Source organism: Toxoplasma gondii, chromosome X (genome assembly GCF_000006565.2).
Source record: "Toxoplasma gondii ME49 chromosome X, whole genome shotgun sequence".
Taxonomy (NCBI): domain Eukaryota; phylum Apicomplexa; class Conoidasida; order Eucoccidiorida; family Sarcocystidae; genus Toxoplasma; species Toxoplasma gondii.
In genome coordinates, this window is record NC_031478.1 from 608,522 (window position 1) to 625,657 (window position 17,136).

General features: G+C 53.6%; 1 protein-coding gene across 1 annotated transcript in view; it reads left to right on the forward strand.

Annotated features, from left to right (window-relative positions):
- Window positions 1-551: 551 nt before the first annotated feature.
- Window positions 552-17,136, forward strand: part of TGME49_228070 (hypothetical protein) — a gene marked incomplete at both ends in the record, with an annotated part of 30,306 nt that continues 13,721 nt past the window's right edge. The window contains 18 exons of the mRNA XM_018780193.1: window positions 552-689; window positions 1,277-1,391; window positions 2,013-2,747; window positions 3,512-3,873; window positions 4,777-5,066; window positions 5,754-5,969; window positions 6,483-6,618; window positions 7,015-8,168; window positions 8,571-8,820; window positions 9,380-9,460; window positions 9,946-10,155; window positions 11,016-11,232; window positions 12,286-12,356; window positions 12,837-13,062; window positions 14,106-14,320; window positions 14,942-15,232; window positions 15,873-15,959; window positions 16,311-16,448. Of these exons, the coding sequence (XP_018636088.1) occupies window positions 552-689; window positions 1,277-1,391; window positions 2,013-2,747; window positions 3,512-3,873; window positions 4,777-5,066; window positions 5,754-5,969; window positions 6,483-6,618; window positions 7,015-8,168; window positions 8,571-8,820; window positions 9,380-9,460; window positions 9,946-10,155; window positions 11,016-11,232; window positions 12,286-12,356; window positions 12,837-13,062; window positions 14,106-14,320; window positions 14,942-15,232; window positions 15,873-15,959; window positions 16,311-16,448 (4,932 nt within the window). The remainder of the gene's footprint in view (window positions 690-1,276; window positions 1,392-2,012; window positions 2,748-3,511; window positions 3,874-4,776; window positions 5,067-5,753; window positions 5,970-6,482; window positions 6,619-7,014; window positions 8,169-8,570; window positions 8,821-9,379; window positions 9,461-9,945; window positions 10,156-11,015; window positions 11,233-12,285; window positions 12,357-12,836; window positions 13,063-14,105; window positions 14,321-14,941; window positions 15,233-15,872; window positions 15,960-16,310; window positions 16,449-17,136) is intronic.

Sequence of the window (17,136 nt, forward strand, 5' to 3'; positions counted from 1 at the left end):
TCTCCCTTCAGTTCAACTTTGCTCAACAAATTTCGTTTCCGTCTGGCGCGGTCGTCCCTCCGTTTCGCTTTTCTCTTCGCCTGCGTCATTTGCAGCTTTCTTGTCTCCTCCTCCGCTCCACTTGTCTTTGTTTGTTTCATCGCTCCTTTCTGAGAAAACTCGTTCTTCTTCCAGTTGAAACGCTTTTTTGCACAGCTTCGTCTGCGTCTTCGCCTTTCTTCTTCGCATCGCTGGACTCTATACACCCTTTTCTGAGACCTCCCGCCTGCCTCGACTGCCACTTGCGCGTTCTCCGTTTTTCATTGCTTCTCCCATCGACGATCTTCTTCCATCCACGCGCGCTGCAGGCCTGGATTCTCCTTTGAGGTTTCTGTTTGTCCTCGAGTCCTAGAGACAAAGAACGCCCTGCCAAAGCGGGAGACGAGGACAACCACAGGAGAAGAATTCATGCAGGCAGGAACGACAACAGATGTATGGAAAGAGAGAGAGAGACAACGAGAAAAGGAGCAAGAGGCACGAGCGTGCACATCGAACTCACCGACTCCAGAAATATGAGAGAGGCAGAGCTGCTCGCAGCTGCTGTCGACCTGCTTGCGCTCGAGGGAGAACGAGGCGCGACGTTTCCAGAGCTTCTTGTTCTTCTCTCGTCGGCCCATCCAGAGTTTGCGACCAACAAGAGACAGTTCCAGGTAGGCGCGTTTGCCTCGTCTCCTCTTCAGCTTTCTCGTGTCTACTCGCACGCTTTTTCACGGTTCTTTTCTTGTCTCTTCTCGCCTCTGTTGTTTTTTTCTCGAAACGATCTGATTCTTCTCTGAACAGCAGACCTTCACCGACACCAGTGAATGCGCAAGCCGGCCCTCCTCCTTCCCTATCGTTTTTTTGAGATTTCTGGCCTCCTGCGTCGTCGAATCCCCTGCCCAAATCCACGTTTCACCTTTATGTGCCTACCGGCCGCTGGGCATCCGCAACTGTGTCGATGTACAACAGACGGTCTTCCCTTGCTAGGACTCTACGCAACATCTCTCTACACAACGCGGTGTCCAAAAGAACTCGAGACCACCCTTTTGTTCCTCACTGTGTTTGTCCCTGCGGCCGAATAGGTTTTTCAGCATCCTGCCTCCCTTCAGTTTCAAAGATTCGAAGTATTCCGAGTTCGTTTCAGCTCTCCCATGTGCTCCGGCGGAAAGCGGACGATGTTTAAATCGGCGCTTTTTTCCGGCTCCAATTCATCTTCAGCCTCTTTGCCTTTGTCTTTCGTGGTTCGTTGCTTGCGTAGGATGCGCTATGGCGAGCGCTCTACAACAGCCCTCTCGTCTTCTTCTCACGTCTCGAAGGCGCGTCGGAAGATGAGAGCAACTCACGGCCTGTCGGAACTGCAGCAGGGGGACAAGGTAGGCGAGAAACGAAGAAAGGGATGTGCGAAGAAGGAGAGAACTAGAGAACGAACAGGAAGGTGAAAGCGAAGTGAGGAGAAGGAGAGAAGAAGAAGAGGAAGAAGGAGTACAGAAAACGAGCAAAGTGACCGCGAAATCAGAAAACGGAAAGGGATCATATCCAAGGTCAGATATCATCGTGTGAGACTCGTCTTGTTGCGGTTCACTTCTTCTCTTCTCACGGGATCGATGTTTTCACCTGGCGTTTGTCTCTTTTCGTTTCGCTTGACTGTTCTTGATTCCTTTCTGAAACGCGGCAAACGAATAGCTTCACTGTCTTCGCGGGCATGTCTGTCAACCCTTGCGGCTGTTTCACGTCGCCACCCGCTCTCTGTCTCCACCAAGGCTCCGTTTGTCTCTTTGATTCATTGATGGTCAGTCAATAGCCGGTGAAGAGAGACTGGCGTCGTTCACAGTGTTTGCGTCGCGTCGCCTCCGTGGCGTGTCTTCTCTTCTGTTGAGAACACTGTCTCTCTTTCACCTCCTCTTTTTCTTCGAGTCCTCCGTCTCTCCCCGTGCACCGCACAAGTCAACTCCTGTGTTTTTCCCCGTTTTGGTTATCCTTTTCGCGACGCGCAGATGTACAGGCCAGCCGTCTCGAGTGGCGCCATCCCCTAGTGCCGCCTGTGTTGCCGTCGCGTTGTCCTCGCAAAAGCAGAGGCGCAAACGCGCAAACAGGAACAGACCCGCTCGAAGAGTGCTCCGGGTGTCCACAGGCTTCTCCGTCTTCGTCTTCTTCTTTGTCTTCTTCTTCGTCTTCTTCTTTGTCTTCTTCTGCTCTGTCTGAAGGGCGTTTCGGACGTCCCTCTGAGCTCGGACGCACTCTGGAGGATGCAGGCAGAAGAAACAAAGAGCAGCAGGCAAACGAAGAGGGTGAGCGAGACGGCCCAAGGGGAAGGCAAGGTTCAGAGGAGGTGGCTGGAGAGGAGGCAACGAAGAAGAAAACGAAAGGCAAGGCAAGAACACGGAGAGAAGCGGAGAACAGCGGATCGCAGAAACCTGCTCGGTCGGTGGCCGCAGGAAACAAGTTCGAACGCACGAGGGGCATTCAGAAGAAGGTGCGAAAGGAGAGGAAACAGGAAGAGAGCTCACACTATGGAGACGAGAGTGAGAAAGAGGAGAGCGAGAGACAAGTGAAGCAGGAAACTCCAGAGCAGTGCCTGGCTCACTGGCGCTTCTCTGTGAGTGCTGCGGTTCGGCTGAATGCGCTCGGACTTCCCTTCTCGCCGTTCCTCGATGAAGAAGAAATCGAAAATAAGATGAAGGAGTTGCCAATGGTTGTTCTCCAGGCGATTACGAAGCGACGCTACGCTGGTGAGACCTTCAGTTTCGTGGAACAGGAGAGTGTCATCTCGGACGCTTGTGCTGGAAGACAGACACAGCGCCTTCGGACCTCCAGTCGCACCCACCTATGTTCTCGTCGAAGAAGCAAAACAGTCTTACGACAAGACCACGACGGCGGAAGAGCGGGGTTCAATTGTTCAGAGTTTAACGAGTTTCCTAATTAACGTGAAGGAACGAAATCAATTTTCGCGGAGTGATTCTTGCAATGTCTAAACACGCAAACCTCAATTGCGTTTGGTGCTCAAGCAGAGCTAGGTTCTGGGCTTTCACAAATAGTGTTTTCCTACGAAAAAACCAAGTCAAGACTAACGCTTTCGAAACACCACTCAGCAGTGGCAATGCTTCTTCGATTGAAAGTTTGTGCGTTTTCTCCGGGTTGTTGCTTCCCTCTGTGACTGCCGTGTCTTGAGGCGCCAGCCACTTGTTTCAGGTTCTTCGCCTTCTTCGGCCAAGAAGGCTGCCTGTTTTCCATGCGCTCGCATCCTCCTCAACAGCGTCTGTTTCACGGGTGCAGGACTTCGTTTCATTTTCATTCTCAAGAGAATACTCTAGTGACCTTTGGATGCCAACTGCATCCCTAAATTACCATCCCCTACATATATATATATATATATGCACATATATATATATATATATATATATATATGATCAGATATAGATATATGGCTGTATAGATGTCTTGACAACCTCACTGGAACGAGACGGCCCCGTGTTTTCTCGTGGTGCGTCCTCAGGTCACTGGCAGTACCAGCTGGCGACGGATTTGGGGATGCCGCCGAAAACGGTGTTTCACCATTTGAAGCCTTTGTATCGCCAGGCGCTCGTGACGCACATGCAGTTGCCGCTGCCTGCGTCTGCACGGCCGTCAGCCTGTGCGCGAGGGCCGGCCAATCTCACGATGTCGGCGCTGCTGTGGCACTATCGATTTTTTGACTTTCCTCGTCTGCCGTCGCAAGTCCAGGCGACTGTCTCGCTGCACCATCTTCTCCCGTTGGAGCACCAAGTCGTGGAAATGCTGCAGAGGGCGCCGACGCACGTGATGTTGGAAAGCGAAGTTCATGCATTCTGCCTTGAGGCGTTCACCACCTCCGAAAGGGTACGCAGAACGAACAAGCGACAGAACGGGGGGATGGCAGACCCACTCGAGGGGATCGAGAAAGAATGGCCAACGACCTAGGCTCCATGACATTCTTGAGACACGAGCAAAGGAGGGGGGCGTATCCAGCAGCACGACGCTCAGTCTGAGCAGCTGGAAAGACAAGTGAGGCGGCTTCCGGCCGCATTCAATTCAAGCTTCGCGTGGTTCACGACGCATTCACATCGGAGGAAGACGGAGATGAGTGCGACTTCCAGATTGTATCTGCCGTCGTTAGTGTGCGCCTACGACCGACCCTGAAGTCGAACGCTTCGTCGTGTGAATAGTCGACGCTCTGGCGTCTTGTGGAACAGACGGTCGTCGTTCTGGGCGACGGCTCTCTTGATGCCGTATTGGGGCTTCTTGCATGGCTTTTTGAGTTTGAAAACGAATGGAATTTCCTCGGTCAGAAAATGACAGCGTCAATTCATGTTCCACGGTAGATCAGTCGTCCTGCAGTGTTTCCCTGTGCCGCGCCCCGCCGTTGCGTCGAGTTCTCCTCGGGATTCACGGGCGTGCCGTGTGTGCTGAGGTTAGGCTTCTTCGTTTCGTTTGTTTTCACTTTCGATCCTGTTACTTGTCTTGGTCGTCTTCTTTAGTGTATGCTCACGAGTCATGCCGAGTCAGGGCTCTGCGTTGTGGTCGTCTTTGCCCACTTCGCGACTGCCGCTGTCGTCCTGGTCAGTGCGACCGCCTTCTCCCTTGTCTCCTTAGTGTGCATGGCGACCCTTTCTTCCTGCGCCTCCGTCCTTTATGCCACCGTTGCATTTCGCTCTTCCTCGAGCATCCTTTCTCTTGGTCTCCTTCTCTCGTTTTCTTTCTCACGTTGCCGTCGCGTTCCGCCTGTCTCTCGCGTCTTTTCAGTTCGCCCTTGCCTCCTTCACGGCGAAACAGTTTCGTCGCCTCTACCAGAAGCTCCGTGGGGAGTTGATGCGTGCGGGCCGAGTCCGGCGTCTTCGCGCTTGGTGTCCGCAAACGCAAAAATTCGAAAAGTGTCTCTGCCTCGCTTCTGCCTTCTCTCATTCTTCCTTGCAAGCAAAAGAAGAGAACCCCACACGTTTCTGCGACGATCAGGCCGCTGGAGGCGAAGCCACACGACAGGGCCCCGCCCAGGGAGAGACACAGGGACGTACGCGAGCGGATGAGGATTCAAAGTGAGTTCGTCGTCAAGATGCCCAGTGCATGTGTTTAGGAAATGCATTTCGGTATTTCAAGCATGTGCCGTCCCCCGTCGTCTCCCTCTTCCTTTCACGGCGCCTCTGAGTGTGGCCGCTGGGTTCCGAGAACGAGAAAATGTCATGCTGCGGGTGTCTTTACGAAGAAGGAAAGGCAATCGTGGTCCGACAGGGCGGAGGACTGGCCGTAGAGAACTGCTGGCCGCTGCACGGCATGCATGCTCGACGTAGCTGAAACGTGGACGCGCCTCACGGGTGTCGAACAGCTTTCCTGCGAAGTGATCCATGAGGGCGTTCCGAATTCCTTGTACGCTAGGGATACACGACTAGATTGGTGTGGTAGTCATCGTTCTCTGTATCATGGAAATCCGACGCCGACTGACCTGCGCCCTCGTCAGTGAACTGGAACGGATTGTGGCAGTTCGTGCGCCTAGTTCCTAACCGCTGTGGAATAGCCTTCATGTCGCAGGATATGAAACACCACGGGCCTGCTCAGCTACCATTAAGAGGTGATTCGATATTCGCAAATGAACACCCATCCAGCGACTCTTTTTCCAGTCATGTTGACGATTGAGCCTGCGGGCGTTTACCGCTCGATTGTCAAATAGAAATCCTCGACCAATATAGTGCAAGTTCCCGCCTTACGTCATGTGCCTGTGCTCGCAGTTCGCGCTCCTCCATGGCACTTTCTAAAGTCAAACAGGAGCCTGGGGCGACTCTCGCTTCCTCCACTCTCTCATCTTCTTCCGTGTCTCCTTCGCTTCGTGGGGAAGGGAACAAAGCCCCACACAAGCAAGGAGACATCCTTGCTGCAGACAGCACAGAAGGAGACGATCCTCGGGGAGACGAAGACGAGGCATATGAAGACGAGATGATTTGCAGGTACGCGAGACACAGGGCGAGATTGTCTTCATTTGTTTTTCTCTCTCATGTTACACTCGTGGGTTCCAGGTTTTTCACTGTCGTTCCAGGTAGGCGTCGAGACTACTGCATTTCACCCGTCGTTCATGGGTGCGTCATCACTTCGTGAAGAATTGAGTTTTTCTGTTTTTCGACGACACACTTGCGCGGCGAACAAGGCGCACGTCTAGCCTTTATCTGGTTTCGCTTTTTCACCGGTGAAGCGTTTCCAGGGTGCTTCCCCATTACCTTGAATCTTCACCGCCGTCGTTGTTCCTGCCTCTCTGCTTTCCCTTGCGGTTGGCTAGATGTGGTTCACGTACCGCAGACGAGTTCGGGATGCGGCGTCCTCGACAGGTTCTCACAAACTAATGTTTTCTTGAAGTTGTCTCTTGCCGTTCAGCATATACTCTCTCCCTGGTTGCCGCCATGTTCGGGTGCGTTTGTCTCGCTATCTATCAATTTTCCCCAACTGCATGCGCATTTGTTTTTCAGCATGCTCGCCTGGGAGCTGCCTCTGGCTGACCAGGTCGTGATGCTTCTCGAAGCGAGCGGTGCGGCAGGCCTTCTTTCCATTCAGGTGGCGCGTTACATTGGAACTGACAACAAACGTGCCGGGAAAATCTTCGCGGTGAGCTGGAAACGCGAACCGAGGCACAACCGTAAACACTCTAAACCCATTCACAGACAGCATTCCCACCCCGACGATACGAAATAACTCGTGTTCATTCACACAGACATATACTGAGTCAGCACAATTATCTGTGTCTACATATATATATATATATATATATCTGTCAGTCTGTCTATCTGTCTCCCTCTCTCTCTCTATCTCTCGTTATATAAGTTTGTCTCTCTCTCGGTTTATGTATCTCTCCGTCTTTCAATCTGTCTCATTCTATCTCCATTGACAGGGTACGTTTGGATATATGTTCTGCTGTGTCAGTTGAGTGTGGTGCAGACCTCTTGCAGTTCCGTGGTTTTTGCGGTGGGGTGCCGTTTCTTTGGATTTCATTTTCTTCTTCAGGAGCTCGAACGCCGGAAGCGGGTATGGAAGGTTGCGGAGCGGCGCGGCCGTTGCTTCATGTATCGCTATTTCGCTTCTTCGATTCCTCATCCAAGTCTCTCTCCCTCCGCTCGACTGCCCACTGACCCGGGCTCGACTCTCGCAGCCCCGTCCCTTTGTGGCGCTTCGTCTCTTGTCCCAGCTGGATGCCTGCAAAGCACACTCCCGACTCAGACGGAGGATCTCCCCGATGATGCGCCTGAGCAACTGTCCCGTCTTCTGGCGTGCGACGCAGCCGTCGATGTTCTTGAGGCAGACAGCGCTGCATCGGCCGCAAGAGTCGTGCCTCTGGTTTCTCGGCAAGAAGCCGCCGAGGCAGATGTGCATGGGGAGAGTGGAGAGCCGCAGGGGCCTTGTGGTGAATCAACAAATGATGCAAGGAAGAAGCTAGGAAATGGAGGAGGGGACGGAAGCCGCGAGAGACGAAGACGTAAAGAGCCTGCGAGTGAACCTTTCGAGGCAATCGATCTTGAAACGTCCCCCTCTTTTTCGCAGGCGCCGCGTACTCCGGCTCCTGGCAATTCAGGACCTGGGGCTCGGGGGCGAGGGAGCAGAGGACACACATACGGAGACACTGCTCAAAGTGAAAGCAGTACCTCGTCTGCTTTTCTTCAAACCGGCCTCTCGCTTGCCGATTCTCCAGTACCAGGTAATTGTCCAGAGGCAATCATCTCACGCAACGCTATCCCGGCTCCCGCTGTGTCTCCTTCCTCTGCTTCTCCGCCCTCTTCATTGGCATCTGCGCCCTCGTCGGATGCCTTTTCACCGCCTAAAGAGTCAGTGCCAGGACCTCGGATGGCCTCGCTGGAAGCCGCCGGTGCTGGACGTGGAGACGGTTTCAATCCCGGCGAGACGAGCAAGACAGAAACGTCTTCGGCCCTGGACTGCCTTCCTGCAAGCTCCTCGCTGTCTCTGTTGGGAGGGGGGCGGGAGCGAGAGGACATTACACTTTCTCTGGCTCTTGGAAAGAACCAAGTTCGAAAATTGCGGACCCCGCAGTTCGAGCGTCGTCTGCGTCTCTTCATTGCCCACCTGCAAACTGAGGGATGCGCGACAATTCCAGCGATTTCCAAGGTCCTTGCCAAAGCCGAGTCTTCGGTCAACGGCCCTGACAGGTAACGTCCGGACTCCTAGTCTTGCTATGGCTCTTCACAGGGATGCCCCGTAGCTTTCTCGCCTTCTTGTGGTTGCTCTATACCTCCTCTGATGCTCTTTGAATGCATAGACAAACGACAAGAGGGCGCGAGCACGCTGTGACAAAAGCAGCACCAGGGGACGCAGCCCTTGCCGGGACAAGACAGGAGAGTCAGAGGCAACGAATTCAGGAAAGGAATAAGGTGTAGGAGACCATGAGAGACTTCGGAAAGCGGAGTTTCGAACCCCAGTAGAGAGTCGACCAAAGCTGGGGGCTTTCCATCGGTTCAGGGCTGGAGGGTCATAGCCTTGAGCTACTTCTGATTTCGGCTTATATTCGGAGAAACCAAGAGTGCATACACTATCTTGTGTTTGCCGCTCAGGAAGACGGTTCAGCGAATGGCTGCCGTTGCGATGCAGATCGAACCTCGCGTTGCAGTGGGGGGCCTGGTAAAGCCTGATGCAGAGAAGGCGATGGAGAGGAAGGACGAAGTGCTGCACCCTGAAACAGACGAAGGGAAAGAGGAGAAACCCAAGAATGCTTGCCACCGACGCGTGGGCTCCGAAGTTGTCTTCTACTACTGGACAGAAAAATTCACGGAGGAGCAAGCGCACAGACGCGTGACTGAAATGGTGAGGAGGCATGCAAGGCTTCCCTTCTTCGAACAGGAGCAGCGGCTGGTTTGTAACTCTCTACATGCCTGTCGCGAAACGGCGAAACAACGGAACTGAACGCGCTTTCGTGTCTCTTCGTGGGCCGCGGGCGGAGACGTTTTCTTTCGTGGCTGGTGTGTAGCGTTCCGGAGGTGGTCTCGTTTTCGCGTATCCTCTAGGGTGTGGTTCCTCACGGGCATGTTTTCCTTCCCGTGAAAATGCTCCATTTCTCGCAATCGCGAGCTGCACAGAGACTGTTTTTTATCCACATAGGCATTTGCCAGCAAACAGTTTTGCCTCTCTTCAAATCTGCCCACCAGTTCGAACAGATATATATATATATATATATATATGAATGCGTGTGTGTGTCAGGGAGTTTAAGATGATGTGATGCGTGTATTTGGGCTCTCATGTTGCCTTGCTTTGTTATTCGTGAGTGTCGCTCTGTGCTTGTCTTTGGTTTCGTGGGCGCCTTCTCACCCATTTAGTTGATTTTTTTCTTTCTCGCCGCCTGTTGTTGGGAACGCGATCTCCACAGATTTCCGCCCGCCGCATAGAAGGCTGCAGACTCGCGGTCCAGCGAAACGAACGTCTTCTCAGTGGCCTTCGCGACCAGCAGGCAAGCGCCTTACACATGCCACTGGATGCAGTTCAATCGATTGTAGAGCTCTTGTTTCCTCTCCGAACGTGGTTGTTTTCTCTGTCGCCTTTCTCGCCAACTTCCTTCCTTCAGGCCCATCTTGTTGCCGTTTCGGCGCTTACCGTCTCCGTCGAACTCTTTTTTCATTTTTGGCGTGTTTGCCTGCTCGTCTCTAGTATTGGCCTTCTTCCTCTCGTTCCGTCTTTGTTTTGCGACTTGCCTTCCTTCGCCTTTATGTTGCTTCCTGTTCGTGCTTCGCGTTTTTCTCCCCGTCGTTTTTCGGCTCTCCCTATCACTCCGAACCTGCTGTCTGTCAACAGGCTGGACGCCCGTGTTCCGTTTGCGTCAGTTTTGCCTGTCTGCTCTGTTCCTGCCCCGGGGCTGTCGGAAGCCGAAGTCCGCGTTCGCCTGACGGGAAGGCCAAAGAGGAGCGTCGCTGCATGTTCTGTTCACTTCTGTGCCAGAGTGTGGGGGACGAGAGGCGCCAGGAGAAGGCTGAGCAACGCAGGGCTCTGGAAGACGAAATTGTGAAGCTTCAGAAAATCGAGGAGAAAAGCAAGCTGATGATGTCGGGGGCAGACGGCGACGTAAACAGAGGAACGGGCGGAGGCATGCCGCTCACAATGCAGCCTGAACAAGTCCACGTTTCCCCTGTTCTTCACGTCGTCGCGAAAGTGAGTTGTCGGGACCCTTCTAGGCTGTTGTGAAATGCAGTTCAAGGTTCAAGTGCTTAACGTTTCCGCTCAACGGCTGAAAACAGGCAATCTCGCGGGGTTCACCAGAGCTTCAGCTGAAGATGCCAAACCTGCAAGCGTATTTTAAAAAAAACGTTTCCAGGAGCATAAAAGGCGAAAGCAACGTTTCTGTGCTCCTCAGAAACAAAGTTCAAAGCCAGCTGTGTCTTCCAAGTTTTGCCCATACACCAGTTGCCTGCAAACGTATTAGTTTCGGTTCTGCCGCCCAAACTGGTAACTCCCTGCCTCGCATGCGCGCGGTCGTTTCATCTCGTGCTCCGCTTTCGTCTTGCACCCCTCCGTTTGTCTTTCCCGGTTCGTCTGCATAGAGAGCAAAGCCGTTCAAGCAGACTGACACAGAAGAGCCAACTCGACCTGCAGCAATGTGATACTTGCACAGCTGGCTGTACAATGCGTTTGCGGTTCACGCTTGACATGTCTTCGAGCGTTTCCACTGCCTCTTGCGAATGGAACGGAAACCACCGTGTTCTCTCTTCTCGATCCACGATCCTTCGTGTGTTCCTTTCGCTTCTGCCTCTGACCGCCTTCGCTCTCACATCTACTCACTGAGGTGGGCTCTGTCTGTCTCCGCGAGCCGCTCTTGCCCCCGCGTCCTCGCTCTCCGCAACCCCGTTTTGCGGATCTGTCGCGATGCGTCTCAGTTTCGTTTCTTTCACGGTCACTTTCTTGTGGCAGCTGAGACAGTTCGGCGTTTGTGTCTCCTCCGACGCTGCTTGGCGAGTACGGACTCCAGCGGTCTCTTCTTCGCTTCTGTCCCTGTGATGCTGTTTATATGTCAGCAACGCCTTGGAGGAGACGCGCCTTCGCTGCACTCGACCGGCGTCCTCCAGTTCAGTCAAAAAACTCTTGCGCTGTACGGCTTTCTCTTCCCAGTCATGGTTCGTCTCAAGTGCCTGCACCAGTTTCTTCTTCAGCTTCTCTCGAACGTCAAACAACAGGCTGCCTCTCCCACCGGCGCCCTCCCGAGCGCTTCCTCTCTCGGCAATCAGGCAACCGGTAAGTTTGCAGGCTTTTCAGGAGTTCGCGGGTGGAAGACGCCTCCTTTGCCTTGTGTGTTCACCGTCGTGACGGGGTGCCCGTGACTTTTGGGGCACCGCTAGCGCCCGTGGAGGAAGCGCGTTTCAGGTTCACAAGGGAGACAGCGGCTTTCTTTGAACGCATGCACCCACACTGGGGTCGGTACCAGGCACTTCTCTCTCACACGCAAGAAAACGACCACTCTCTTTTTCAGATGGTTTCGTCTGGCCAGAGACGCATGTTCACTTCGAAACCAGCGTGGGTTGTCGCTGGGGAGACGAAACGCCGACTTTCAAATGAAACGGGGACCCCGCGGTTTCGCTGGTACTGGAGTTTGCCGTTGTCAGTCGTTTGCTGGTTATGCGCGAACGGTAAAGGAGCAATTCAGCTTGTGTCTACAGTGACATGCGCCCTTTCCCCGTTTTACTCGTTGAGGTTCTGAGTGGTATTCGATGATCTGTCTTATTTCAAGTTTCCGGTGAGGCTACACCAAGGGAAAGCGGGGCCTGAGAGGCGGCCTGCGTGGAACTTGAACAATGGCTTGCTTGCTACGTATCTGTTGGACTGGGCGCGAAGTGGTTCACAGGTTAAGGAGGTATTTCTTTCGAGTGGTTCTTCGCGTTTAAACGCAAGAGACACGTCACGAAGACGTTTGCCGTTTCGAGAGTTCTTCAAGACCAGCATTATTTGTTTTCGTGGGGAGAGGAGTAAACCGAAGTCACTATCGGGACCGTTGTCAACATGATAAAAAGTCAAATCGGGCATTCGAGGAGTCCAGTGAATCGAGATCCAGAGACCATAGGGTCCACTGCATGCAACGGTGTTGCTCTGTTTCGGTCTCTACAGCCCCCTGCGGTCTCTGACATATACGGGTCTGTCCAGAGGGACTTGCGAGGCTTCTTACCTGTTGCGGTTCGTTGCTTGGCTTTCGAGAGTGGGGGTGCGTGAGGTTTCTAGCCGTTATGGGTTGTTTGCTGTTCACTGGAGTTCTTTTCGCGTGTTTCGTTTGTGCCTCATTGCTGATCGTTGCAGAGTTTCTCGAGAAGGGAATGACGATTGCATTCATGCTCAGAAAAATGCCGCTGGAAATCTTCCTGCGAACGGTAAGACTGCGCCCCCTTGAGTAGCGCAACGGACATCAACGGCCAGAAACGATGAGGCGCGAGCAAAGCAGGAAAGTGAACGAAAGCCGATTAGAGCGAGAGAGGCGAGAGAAAACACCGAGAGAATGAACTGACAGAGAAGCAAACCAGAGGGAAGCACGGGAGACAAGAGGAAAGAGAGGACCAAGGCTGGGAGTGTCTCAGCCAACTCGTTCCATACATATATATTCTTGTCAGTTGCCTTTATGCCGTTCTCGTCTTTGTCTGTCCTCTGTTCTCCTCAGTTGTCTCTTGCTCTTTTCGTCTTTGTCTTCCTCGTTTCTCGTCGATTGTCTCTCCTCTTCACCCGCTGTTTCCTCGTCCTTCCCCTGCAAACTGCCGCGCATTGTCCCGCACCGGAGTCGCTTTCCTTTCCGGCTTTGTTCACTCGCTGTCCCTGCCTCGCTCTTCTTCCCCTAATGTTCGTCTTTCTTCTTGCAGATTGGCTGCGGGTATCGCGTGCAGTTCCTGGACAAGCAGCTCTCGGCTCCGCAGGCCTCTCAGGTCCTCGTCGAGGATCTGCCGCGGACGGTCTTTGACATCCTTGTTCTCTCCAGCCGGCAACTTCATCTCAAACGCCAGAGGCAGCAGCCGCCCACGCTGCCGCTCACAGGCAACAATAAACGCAGTGCCCCTGCAGCACTCCGGCGCCTACTCTCAACTCTGTGTACGTTGAAAAGCTGAAGCAAACGTGGTTTCCTCTCAGTCGCTCGTCTGTTCCTTGAAATGCGTCTCGCGCGTCAAGCCCTTTGTTTACCGGATCCAAGATCCGTTCGCTTGTCATCGTGGGGTCGGGAACACTCAGAGAAGCTGTGAGTCGATCGCTGGGGCGCCTTGTCACTAAAGGTTCTGAGCTTGCTTAGACGAGGTTTTCTTCAGCGTCGTACAGGGCAGACATTTGTCGTTGTCAGTAGCACAGGAAATGCTGCACACGTCAGTCTGCACCCTTTCCTCTGTCCGAAAGGTACTTAACTAGTTCTTGAGAGGCAACACGGAGCCCTGTTGGTCGGCCCAGAGATGGCGCTTTGTGTGAGTGCGGCACTGGGCGGCTTCGGAGGCCGAAAGCAGGCAAAATGAGTTTTCATTGAAGATCCCGTTGCATGCATCCATGCAGCGACGAAGGCCAGCGACGGCCGCAAAAAACAGAAGAGATGGTGTTTGTTGTGGTGCGAAAACGGGGGACGCGAGTGACGAGCAAAGCGGGGAAATCTTCACAGACAACGGTCAAAAGAGAGAAGCCTGCGATAGGGAGTCGCAGCGTTTACTACATCAGCTGGGGTGTATCCCCGCGATCTCCCGGTTGGCTGGGAGGGGGGGTAGAACAGCGTCGACCACGTCTCTGTCGTCTTCGAAATACGAATAACGCTGCAGCAGCAGAGGACAAAAAATCGGGATTCGCGTTGTTATGTATCTCGTTGTTTAGGAAGGAAGTTCCAAAACGTGTCAAACGAAAAATGCCAGACGACCTGTCTGGATGAGCTGGGTTGTCGGGTGGTTTTTGAAGTGCACAGCTGCGGGGGAACACCGTCAAATAAGCGGCGGATGCACAAGAGGTGAACTGGCGCGAGATGTTGTGCTGCGGTGTTACAGAAGAAAAATGAAGCTGCGTGCGACATTAGAACGAAACTCAGGTAAAAAGGAGAAGGAGCCGTCTCCACTCTGCTCACTGTCGTTGTTTGCCTTTCGCTTCCGCGCCGTGATTGTACACAGGTCGCATGGGGCTTGTTCGCGCGTTGGGAGCTTCTTGTTTGCCAGCATCGGCGACGTCTCTGGAGAAAGGGCCAGACAGCGAATGCAACGCTGGCGCAGGTCAAGCACCCGCTGCTGAGAGGCCCAAACAAGATGGCGAAGGTTCTCGGGATATCCCAGGCGTCACGCGATGGCAAATCCTCGATGTCGTTTCTCTCCCTGCATTTGTTTCAGAGGTCAGGCACCTTTTTAAGTTTCCAGTCTGTCTCGCACCCGTTCTGTGTGAGAGGATTTGTGATAGTCACGTTCTGTGTCCCCCGTTTCTGTGGCCGTATGTTCTGCCGACCACGGCGGGAGAAGACAGCCGGGATCCAGCGTAGTCTACATGTAGAAGGGCAGTTTGTGCGTTTTAGAAGGACTTCAGGGAGGTGCTGGCGCGGGGAAATCAGGATATTTCTGCCATCACCTAGACACGCGCAGTGCCATGGTCTTCCAGCCCCTTGCTCTATCGTGGGCGTCGAAACTAGCCATCCATAGTTCACCCCTGTATAATTTAACTTTGTTCAGAAGTATTAGGTTCGATGTTACGCACGTCGGTTTGCGCAGTGGTGTGTTGTTACCGGGCTTTCGGAACCGCGCCTGTCTCTCCTGTCGCGTTTGGTCTACACACAGTCTTTACATTCTGTTATGGGGCGAGACACGAGCGTCCTTCTGATGGACGCCAAGTCACTGCACGGACAACGGGGCGAGCGTCTTCAGTTTCTTGCCTTCAGTAAATCCCGTGTGTTAAAGAAACTCCAGGGACGCGTTGTGCATCGCTCAAAACGCCTGCACTCATCCCGTTTTGTCTCCTTCAGACAGAGCCGCTGTCTCCTGGCGGCGACTCGCCGGAGGCCGCGTCCCTCGGCCAGTTCAACCTGCTGGCCCCCGGGGCCTTCGAGGCCTTCTGGGAGGAGCTACAGAGCGAAGTCGCTCGATGGATTCACTTCAACGCGCCGTTGCCGCCGTCTTCGTTTGACGCGCTCAAGGGAAAGACAGGGACTCTGACTGGAGAAAGGCAAAGGCAGAGCGGGGAGGTGGACGCAGAAACGCAGCGGCAAACCGAGGCGGACGACACGCAGGGGCTTGGGGACCTATCGCGACCAAAGGTACAGAGAGATTCGAGGCTCGTCGCAATTTTTGTTCACAGATTCCAAGTGGTGCCGTGTCAGCAGAGCAGAGTTAAGAAGCTGCTGAGTGGAGAAGTGGAGAAATAGAACCAGTTCAACACGGTGTACTAGTGCAACAGGGATGGTCTACACCTGCGCTTTGTTCCCACACCGTGTAAAAGTACCAGAGTGCTCTGTGCTTCGCTTTGGGGGGCTGTGTCGGGCATCCGCATCTTACGTTTTCCAAGGCGGCACCACCGTTTGTTTCCAGGGTGGAACCATGAAGCTTCTTGGCAACTCTGCCGCTGGCACGACTCCTGGCGGCTGTGCAGGAGGTTGTAACTACCGCAAACGATCGCAGCATCAGTAGACACTGCATGTGTACGCACGATGTCCGCTGTCCAGAATTGTGATCGTCGACTCGCACAAACAGAGACACACTACCGAGCGTAGGCTAATGAATCCATGAGGACTCGCGGCATCGTAAGTGTCGCCTTTTCGTCGTGACTGTTGCACAAGATAGGGCGGCCTCTCGAGTCCCGCCGAGGTCTGTGTAGGCGCGTGCTCGACGAGGACAAGAACTCCAACAGTCGAAGGCGGGACTGGCAGGCATGTGTTTCCTCTCTGTTTGCGTCTCCAGGTTCCCCTTCCAGCCAACTTCCCTGTCGCCGAAGCCTTCAGCAAGCGGAACTGGAAGGGTCAAATTCTCCTCACGCCGTATCTCCGGGTCCGTTGACGATCCTAGGTTTCTCCAATGTTCTTCGGCACCTTCAGATCCTTCCTCTCGTTTCCGTAACACAGACACTTCGGTTGCCGTGTATCGCCGCTCACTCTGCTTTGTGCCTTTCGGTTCTCTTCCCAGCTTCAACGCCTCCATCCACTTGCGTGGTAAAGCCATTTTTCTTGTCGTGTCTCGCTTGCCCCTCATATGAGCTCTCTCGGACTCGCGTTATGTGGCCAGCTGTGTGCTCTTGCGCCTGCCGGACCGTGAGCAGCTGCTCAGGCCTGTGCATGCACATTTGGCAAATAAAAAACTTGGAGATCTCCGTTTTCTGCTGCCTTGTCTTCCGGGCTTCAGGCGGAACTCGATGCATTTGCAGAAATCATCTTGGATCGTTACAGAGAGGCGGGTGGAGAAGAGCTGGGACGACTTGTCTTCTCGCCTCACAGCCCCGAAGTGCAAAGCCTTGCATCCAGGCTGAGGATTCCAACTGATGTAAGAGCCAGTTTGTAAAAGCCACATGCCATCTTGGTTGTGTTGGCTGATACATGCGCCTCTGTTCTGTATTCTCAGAATACTGGCCGGCAAGGCTGACGCCCTTCAGCCTAGGTCTTCGATCGAGCCTGCCTAAATCGCATGCAGGTTTTCCATTTCATGATGGCGCGAATTCTCTCGTTGCTCATCTCTGTATGACTGTGCCTTGAGTTCGGTCTCTCCGTTTCGTTGTCGGTGGATCTGAACACACTTTTCTGTATATGAAGAGGCACATCTACGGTATGTAACTGGATGCCAACTGTGCGGTGGCTCTGTTTTTCTGTCTTTGTGCTCTTGCTTCCGGCAGAAGTTCGGAGCCCTGTCTATCTATTTCTATATTTATATCTATATATATGAATATGCCGTTTTCTATTTCCATCGATATCGATCGATCTATACAGATATGTCTCTAGCTCCAGTTGTCGGAACTGCGCCGTGGTCGCCATGTGTGCCACACTTAGACGGCCTCGACCTGTTGTGCTGACGCGCTGTTGGCTGGGTCCTTTCAACACTCTGAAACTCCACACAAAACTCTGACTTAGATGTTCCTGGTCTTCTGTCTCCGTTGCCTGCCTCATCATCTGGTTTTTCAAAGCTCCTTCCTCTCTGTTCTCGAACATGCCCAGTCTGCGCTCGCGGCGACTCCTGT